Consider the following 9460-nt stretch of genomic DNA (forward strand, 5'->3'; position numbering starts at 1 on the left):
AAGTATGTATATTTATAGTGGGTAGGGATAGGATTAGGACGGCGACGCTAATTGGGCCGGATTCAGGATATTTAATAAATGGGCCTTCACATGGGCTTAGTTGAGCTTGAATTTCTTCTGGGAATACAAGTGAATTAAATATGTACCTGTATGATAAATAATATAAATTATGAAAACAAATTTGTGAATTGTATATTCAAAATCATATATTTAATTACAAATCTACATAATAATCTATTATTAAGAGGAAATCTAATATTCAAAAACATATATTTTTGTTACATATAAATAAAATATAAAATAATTAAATTATACCTAAAAATAATTAGTTGATTTTTTTATTTTCAAAATACGTAATAATTTTGAGATTTTGGGGTGTCAAAATTTTAATTCAAAAACATATGTGAAAAAATTTTAAAATTTGAGATTAAAATTAAGATTTTCTATTGTTTTTACAAAATATATGATATATTAGTTGATGATTAAATTCATAATTTTTTTATAAATAAATTTATTGTTTTGACTGTATTTATTTTATGTTGATATACATTAAATATTAAAAATTATTTAATTTGGGTTCCTATTTCAGATAATATTTTTTTAAAATTCAAATGATAAACTTGATACAAAAATAATTTTATTTTAAGATACTAAAATTAATGCTAGTCTCCATTTTTTAAAATTTTTATTAGAATTTTTTTTAATTTATAAAAAAGTAGGAAGGGATGTAATAAATTATAAAAACAGGAATTAAACACAAATTTGCAATTATTAATTATTTTTAAATAACTTTAATTTTTATTTGTGTTTTTTTTATATTAAGGATATTAACATATTTAATTATAATTTTCGAGTAACTAAAATTTTTGGTAATCTGATTTAGGAATTGAGAGACATTTACAAACTTACTTAATAAAAGAAACAAATAAACAAAATGTTATTATTGTCAAGTTCTCCGTATAATATACTGAGTATGTCTTTTGTGTGACGATATCACGAATCTTTATCTGTGAGACAGGTCAACACTACCGATATTCACAATAAAAAATAATATTTTTTTATGGATGACCCAAATAAGAGATCTGTCTCACAAAATACGACACATGAGACCGTCTCACACATGTTTTTGCCTAATATATTTGGAGTAGGCCCCTTGTGAAACAGTCTCACGAATTTTTATCTGTGAGACGAGTCATCCCTACCGATATTCACAATAAAAAACAATATTCTTAGCATAAAAATTAATACCTTTTTATGAATTACCCAAATAAGAGATTCGTCTCATTAAATACGATCCGTGAGATCACAAATTTTTTTTGTATATATTTGATTATAAACTCAAACACAAAACTTAAGAAATAAATTAACTACGTACTCGAAGATAATCATGATTCACACACAAATTGCTAGACACGAAACTCAAACAAATAATAAATTAATATAAAATTTTCTTTATCCAATGATAAAATATACCAAACTTAATACTTAAAGTCGCCTTCTTAAAAAAAATATTAATATATTACATGCATATGTTATACCGGTTGGATAACACTTATATTCTATATTATATTATTAAATTTGATACATTTGTTTTCTAATAATTATAAATATTAATAAAATATTAAAACTTTAATGTAAGTCACAGTGTAATTCAACGGATAAAATTTGTTCTTAGGAATCAAGTTGAATGTTCAATTATTCATTGAGTATTTTTTATTTTTATTTTATTTTTTAATTTATATAACAAAATTGCAGTGCAATTTTTAATTTTTATAATTATATTTTGATTATCTATAAATATAAATCAAATAAACTATAAAAAAATGTTATACAAATATATAATTCGTACGTTAGTATGTATTATTTTATCGCTGGTTTGTGGGGTATAATATTTCAAGCTAAGTATATAAGCTGCACTCTCTACGTCACCAAACCACAATCTACCTTATACCTCCGCCTCGATACCTGCCTCATTTCACATGCAGATATCCGGTAACACCGCCACCGCCACCATCACGGCTCGCCGCCGCTTGTTTCCTAAAGGAAAACCCACAAACGGCCACCTCCCCTGTGGTGCTAACCCTCAAGAGACAAATAATTCTCCCCCGATTGTGAAGAAGAGATTGATATCACCGCCGCGCTGCTTATTCAACGCGCATTTCTTGAAGTGGTCTGCGGCGGACGTACGTGGAGTGACGCGACATCATCCCGTGCCGTGCGCATTGGCCGCCTCTGTGTTGTTCTTCATGTTTGTGGAGTACACACTCCACATGGTTCCGTCAATGGCGGCGCCGTACGATTTGGGATTCGCCGCCACGATGAGCCTCAACCGGATGCTCGCCGCCCGCCCGGCTCTTAACACCCTTTTAGCTGGACTCAATACGGTACATTAATGTGCATGTTGTATACTTTCTTTATGTCCAACAGCTTCGGAGCCACACAATTAATATTGATATTGTTATTGAACTTAAAATTTCGGATTTTTTTTTTTAAAAAATTAGAAAGTGAGAATGTCAAAATGTTCTATTTTACCTATTCTTATATAACAAAAAATGGTCTCAAAGTTACAATTTTAAATCGGTTAATCGATGAGTGTTTCTTTATGCTTATTATATTTATGAAATGCACATGCCAAGCTCTTCTGTCAAAGAAAAAGATGTTTTGGTATTTTACTTCACTGTGGATTTAGCTTGAGATTTGATGTTGAGACCCGTTCAAGTTTGTTTCTGCATGTTTGTTACCAATTCACGTGCGATGAGCTGTGACATTATTTAATAAAAATATTATAGACATTTTATATTATATATGATATGATTATTCATTAGTGATTGAATTAATAAAATAATTTCTTTTGTTGACCAATTGGTGTTTTAGCTTGTCGTGACACACATATTTTTGTGGTCAATAATTGAGAACTTCGGAGCAGGTTTTTGTGGGGATGCAAACGGGGTACATACTATGGACGTGGCTGATTGAAGGGCGAACGAGAGCCACAATTTCAACCCTCTTCATGTTCACATGTAGAGGAATTCTTGGATATGTCACACAGCTGCCTTTGCCTCAGGTCTTCTGTCCGTTTCCCCTACTGTTCTACTAGCTTGCACAGAAAGATGGACACATATATTTAAGGAGATTCAATGCTTTTAATCGGAAAATATTTATAAAATAATGTTCAAAATTTTTATGTACATGCGGTATTAATTCATCGCCACAAATTTAATATATACAATGAATTGTCCACTTGTAAAATATTAAAGGGTCCAGCTTTTCTTATGTTTGTATCGTTCACGTGCATCTCCGAAGTGCTTCATCAACGTTTTGTGAATTTGCATGTTTTTATACTTTAGAGACCAAAATTTTATGAGTCCTAGCTGGAAAACATTTACATGCATATGATATACGAGCAAAACTAATGTTGTTGCTTGGGTTGTTCATTGACAGGAATTCTTGGGCTCGGGGGTTGATTTTCCGGTGGGCAATGTTTCGTTTTTCCTGTTTTATTCCGGTCATGTTGCCGCATCAGTCATCGCATCTATCGACATGAAGCGGATGAAAAGATGGGAACTGGCCTATTTATTTGACACCCTTAACATTTTGCAAGTTGTGAGGCTCCTGACTACCAGAGGCCACTACACGATCGACTTGGCTGCTGGGGTTGGAGCCGCGGTATTGTTCGATTCGCTGGCAGGGAAATATGAAGATAGTGCCGCAAATGGTGCCTTTTATGATTCTCCGAAGTGACGATTCTTTCGATGTAACTTTAGTTTTTACATTTAATTAATGGTCATGAGTTCGAATTATCCTCTATCAACATTTTTCGTAGTTTGTCCATTGCGATTTAATCAATATGCATCGAAAATTAACATATATATATATTATATATATATATATATGGATTCCATCATGATTTTTTTTTTATGAAATTGTCATTGTATATGCTGGCCGCTGTATTAATGATGCGTTGACAAACAAAGACATCTTCTTAAGACAGATAAATTACAATCTAACACTGCAGCGTAATTTTACAAAAAAAAAAAAAAAAGGATAATAGCTTTAATAAGATATATATTGATATCAATGTCCCATCAAATTATAGATCAAATTAGTTAAAAATTATAGGATATGGATATTAATGTCCCATCAAATTATCGATTAAATTAATTAAAACATTCAATTAGTAGTAACCTTGAGATATTCTCATTGCCCCGACAACGATGCTTATTAAGACAGGACAATCCTTATTCACACCACCTAGCATCGAGAGATGCCACCTTTCTTATGTCGTGTACACATGCTTAATTTTACAACAAATAATGGCCTTTGTTTTCCGAGTACTGTATAAAATCTTTTTATCTTTATGAAATGTTTAAAAATTATAGTATATTTTGTTTTAATTAAATAGCTATATATATTTTAAAAAAGGGGTATTTTTTTCTATAAAAAAAATCAATTAAAAGGAAAATTTACCTTGATCGTTTTTCCTTGACTAGTTATTGGGTTCCTTTACTAAAAAAATAAAAATAGATATACGTGTTACTGAAATACATGAACTTACCTATACGTGTTATTGAATACATGAACTTACAATGTCAGCATCGCATGAACAATATGAACACGAGTGGATAATAATGTCCATATTTGGACGATAAATATGAATTTGATATATGATAATCTCTAGTAGATTGGGTGAACAATTTATAGATGTACTCTCTGTGAAGATTTTTGGCTTGATGGAACGAGCATGACCAAGCCTGATTGGATGAGCTCGGGTGGCCTAATCTGGCCTGGTGGGTTGAGCCCAGATGGCCTGGTCTACCCTGGCTTGACCTGACAAGATGAAACTGGGTAGTCTGGTTTGGCCTGTGAGTATCCTTGACCTGGTAGGATGAGCTTGGATCAGACGATCTGCACACTCAACAAGAAAATGCCAGTGAGGTGTCGTAAGGTTTTCGGCGTGATCATTCCGACGCTCGTGTCAGTACAGTTTCACTAACTAGAGTGATAATTTATTGAATGCAGTAGAATGCAATATTTGTGAGAAAGAATTTATTGAATGCAGTAGAATACAATACTCCATGTCCCAAAAGAATGAGCAAAGCTGAATATTTATAGAAAAGAAGATGATCTCGATTATGGTGCTACATCTGTCCACGCCCAATCCTCTAACAACTTCCTATGCCTTGTCCTTTGTTAGTAGGCATGACAACCCATACTGCTTTTGTCTCGTTATGAGCACTGATTCGCATGCTAATGATTTCGATGCACAATGACCTATACTTGCGGGACCATCTCCTTGCGATCGACCCAAGTGGGAAGAAAGCCTATCTGGAAAGATTTTTGTTGGTGATCAAGTGAGATAAACTCTGGTCGGATGATATGAACTTGATAAACTTTTATCCGAGCTCTATTCAGTTTCGCGAAAGTAACTTGAAATCTAGACCCATTAAATTTTTCTCTTTTCGCATGAGTTTAAGAATGACCCGATTCCTCCTAACATCAATATACTTGATAGATCATCATCATGCAAGACCAATCAAGAATAATAGGTTGAATGTGTACGTTGGATGAGAGAAATCTACGTGCCGCATTAATTTCTAATTAAATATATATAACACCCAAGTATAAAACTCATCTGGTCTATAATAAATTAGTTAATTATAAATACGAGCCACGTGTGACATAAATACTTGAATAGTCCCAAGAAATTTCAATCCCTTCATTCTATATATTCTTCTGCACGCTGGATTTCCTTTTCTGGAAACATTGCTTCCCTCTCCCATTCATCATATAAACACACACACACACAACGTATTGATCGCCTCTTTTTTCTTATTCTTCAACAACACGAATGAAAATGGAGAGTCATGATCATGGGGCGAGTTCTGGATTCGTATTTGGAGAGGAAACGCACTTCACGGTGCTGAAAACGTCCAATTTCTTCGCGGGAGATGGGTTCTGTGCGTATGATGCTAAAGGGAAGCTGGTGTTCCGGGTGGATTCGTATGGTCCGGGAGCGAAGAGTACGGGTGAAGTGGTGCTCATGGACGCCGACGGGAGATGCCTTCTCACCGTCCGCCGCAAGGTAGCCGTGTGTATCAGTTAACTAATATGAAGATTTTTTTTTCTCGACGTTTCCTTCTGCTGTTTGTATGTATGCGTATCGCAGATTCACAATCGTAACCGCTATGAAACCAACCTAAATCTGATACAAAAAACGTATTTAGTTTTGTAGGATACAGAATTTGCCAACAAGTAAGATATCTTTTAAAAAATAGGGACATAAATTTCAGAAAATATACTAATTATAACACTATATTATGAGTTAATGCTCACATTTACTGTTTTAATAAATTCAAGAAAATATGTAGTTTAGGAGATTGATTGTCAAGTTTAGCTTTGAATCTACCAGCACGAATCCGAGCCTCAATTTGGACTGTAATCGGCGCCCACCTTCGACCGTGATCTCCGGGGAGGTGGTTCTATCTTATGACAAAAATTTTGACACTTTGAATAAATTAAGCTTTTTTATTTGTTCAATCTCGGAGAGAAACGAAACAGAGAAGATAAACGAAACCTACACGGATTCTTTAAATTTTTAAATTGGATCACCCAACTAATATCAAATTGACAAAAAACTAAAACATACAAAAATAAATATATGTGCCTCCGCTCTTCATATTGCTTGTAAATTGTTAAGATTGAGACTTAGCTTTAATTTAATCCCAAAAATTACCTCAAAGAGCGAAGAATGTCCAAGTTCATATATGAACCTCTCAATATTTTGTTTATGTGAGACGATCTAACATGTCATATTTTATGAGACAGTTCTCTTATTTGGGTCATGCATGAAAAAGTGTTACTTTTTATTGTAAATATCGATATAGTTGACCTGTCTCACAGATAAAGATTCGTGAAATCGTTTCATAAGAGACCTACCGATCGAACTAAGAGGGGAATCTTTAACGAAATCAACTTTACTTCTAATCTTGTCAATATTTTATTTTTATTTGGTGTTTATTTCCCTACAAAAATTTATGCAATAATTTGTAAATAGGGACCCCTAAATTATACCCACTAAAGCGTCTTAGGCATGTATGACTGTTGTATTACATGTGCCAATGTCTTCCTCGAAGCATTCAGTCAATATCACATTATATATTCTGTGTATTCATTAGCATACCTACTCGATTGAAAACCCTTTTTACGGCCATAGCAGAGGCCGAGTCTGCATCACAGGTGGGACGGCTTCACCGGCGAGAGAACCGACGGCCAAAAGCCGCTGTTTAGCGTCCGAAAATCCTCCATACTGGGGCATTCTAGCACAACTGTTGAAATGTACAACAAGGTAGGCGAGGAGTACCAGATAGTCGGGTCCTTCGCCGGCCGCAGCTGCACTGTACTAGGCGCCGACAAGAAGGCGATGGCGGAGATCCGGCGGAAGGTCGACGCTTCCTCCAGTGTGGTACTTGGCAAAGAAGTTTTTTGGCTGTCTCTAAAGGCAGGAGTAGATGTGGCGTTCGTAATGGGGTTGGTTCTGGTATTGGACCAGATTCAAGGGGACGATGAGTATGAAGCGGCCAGGAGAGCGGGTGTGGATGCAATGAAGGACCATTTCAGAATTTCTTCTTAAATTAAGAAATCATAGTTTTTTTGTTATGCATGTACGATGGTCATGGTGGTACTTTGTTCGGATGAAAAAGGTTTCAAGTAATATGTATCGAATATTTTTAAAAATAATGAAAGATAAAAATGTATACATGGAGATGCTAATTATGTTATCGAGTGATTTTATTTATAATTTAATGTTTTTTCCCAACATATTTACTTTTAAATATGTTGAAATTAAATAAATAAAGAATGTGAAATCCACACTGAGTTCGACAGATCCAACAACTCCAAGTCTCCAACTCATGCAAACTGGAAATAGCAACATGTGGTAATTTATGGAAGATGATCTCTGGAAAACAGGGGAAATTTATTAGTTAAAACGATAATTTTTATCCTGGACTCCAGCAAAAACATGTCCAATTAATTACTCTACTAAGGTCGGAGTCGGATTTTCGGTTTTTGTACAGACATAAACTAACATAAAAGAGCTTGAGATGTTTGGTTTGGTAAACCTCGTTGTATAAAACTAAAAAATATATAATTTAAAGTGTGTCTTGTCTTGTTTTGTCTAGTCAGTTACATCGCTATTTCTGTCCAAAAATTTCAATTGGGTTTGTGATTTGTAAAACCTTGTGTTGAATTCAAATGCAAGAACATTCTCAAGATTCAATTGGGTATTATTTCATTAATTGTCTATTTGTCATTTGCACCAAAATAGAGTTAAGAACTAAGAAGAAGGAGCTGGTGGTGAACTGAAAACACAGAGAAAGAAGAAGGGATGGCTGCTTACATATACTATATATTCACCAAGTGATGCATCATAAGTTGTCCAGCAATACCCATGTTATATGTCTTGCTTAAATATGTGCATAAAAGGTAATTGTTTTTAAATATCAAAGTCAATTATATTGCATTACTGACTAAATAAAGGTTATTTTAGAAATCAGTTAAGCCAAAGCAGTAACAATTCAACTTTTCATACCATGATTAGTGGGAATGGCATGACAGATAACAAAATATTACGTTAAAAGAAATTGAAAAAAGCAAATGATCAACACACTAAAATAGACAGTGAGAGCAGCATTTTAATTATGGAATAAAAAGAGAGACACCAAAAACACCACGGGTATGCATGTAAAGTTTATGTACATGAGAGATGAGAGGTCATTCAGCTGCAATAAAAAGCAAAAAGAAAGTTTAATGTTCAAGGATCACCGGTCACTGACACTTCTTGCTCCATACAGCACCCCTTCATACTCGATATTTCTCGTTCCTCCACATCGACATTTAGCTTTTACGGACAGTCTCCCAGGTTTCTTGAGCTATGATTCTAGATATAGTTCATTACCTTACTGGAAAATGCTACAAGAAAACACAATAGAACTAAGTAGATATAATACTGAATGCACCTGTTAGAAATGTAAACTATCTAAGCCATTATGCATATGAAAAAGATAGCATCTAATGTTTCTTGTTTTCTTTTAACACAAATTTAATGAACAAATATGCTATAATCCGACTGAAAAAGATTGCATCTAACCTCTTGTCCCTTTTTTAAGCAAATTGAAGAACGAAAACTAGTATCAACATCCATCAGGTTACTTCGATCTTACAAAACCCCCAATGTTAATTCTCACGTGTTGACCCACGTGAAAAAATATATCTGGCTCAACATGAGCCATTAACAACTTGGGTGATACCCTCATTCTAGTATGAATAAATCATCCATCGGAAGACTTTCACCAAGTTTTGTGAATATAATCCCGTGTTACCTTTTGAAAACATATGAAAAAAAAGAAACAAAAGCTCTGCACCCCTTCCCTATCCATTCAATGGAAGAATTGTAGAAGTG

The 9460-nt window shown here is 33.9% G+C and overlaps 2 protein-coding genes across 3 annotated transcripts; both read left to right on the plus strand.

The window, feature by feature from the left end:
• The first annotated feature begins 1898 nt into the window (after positions 1-1898).
• Positions 1899-3853, plus strand: LOC142541424 (phosphatidylcholine:diacylglycerol cholinephosphotransferase 1-like). Its single transcript, XM_075647958.1, has 3 exons — positions 1899-2384; positions 2927-3064; positions 3442-3853. Exons 1-3 carry the CDS (start codon positions 1980-1982, stop codon positions 3739-3741), a joined length of 843 nt encoding a protein of 280 aa, XP_075504073.1. The 5' UTR covers positions 1899-1979; the 3' UTR covers positions 3742-3853.
• A 1880-nt stretch (positions 3854-5733) lies between these two features.
• Positions 5734-7798, plus strand: LOC142541425 (protein LURP-one-related 5-like). 2 transcript variants are annotated; one of them, XM_075647959.1, is made up of 2 exons: positions 5734-6082; positions 7214-7798. In XM_075647959.1, the coding sequence occupies exons 1-2, from the start codon at positions 5849-5851 to the stop codon at positions 7628-7630; spliced, it is 651 nt and encodes a 216-aa protein (XP_075504074.1). In that variant the 5' UTR covers positions 5734-5848; the 3' UTR covers positions 7631-7798. The 2 variants fall into 2 exon arrangements, with proteins under 2 accessions (XP_075504074.1, XP_075504075.1); XM_075647960.1 differs by having other exon boundaries at positions 7217-7798.
• Positions 7799-9460: the final 1662 nt, after the last annotated feature.

The sequence above is a fragment of the Primulina tabacum genome, chromosome 4, assembly GCF_025594145.1.
Source record: "Primulina tabacum isolate GXHZ01 chromosome 4, ASM2559414v2, whole genome shotgun sequence".
Lineage (NCBI taxonomy): Eukaryota > Viridiplantae > Streptophyta > Magnoliopsida > Lamiales > Gesneriaceae > Primulina > Primulina tabacum.

Coding starts and splice junctions, on each gene's coding strand:
- LOC142541424 (XM_075647958.1), top strand. CDS start 1,980: ATGCAGATATCCGGTAACACCGCCACCGCCACCATCACGGCTCGCCGC. Junction 2,385..2,926: donor TTTTAGCTGGACTCAATACG/GTACATTAATGT, acceptor ACTTCGGAGCAG/GTTTTTGTGGGGATGCAAAC. Junction 3,065..3,441: donor CACAGCTGCCTTTGCCTCAG/GTCTTCTGTCCG, acceptor GTTCATTGACAG/GAATTCTTGGGCTCGGGGGT.
- LOC142541425 (XM_075647959.1), top strand. CDS start 5,849: ATGAAAATGGAGAGTCATGATCATGGGGCGAGTTCTGGATTCGTATTT. Junction 6,083..7,213: donor TTCTCACCGTCCGCCGCAAG/GTAGCCGTGTGT, acceptor TTACGGCCATAG/CAGAGGCCGAGTCTGCATCA.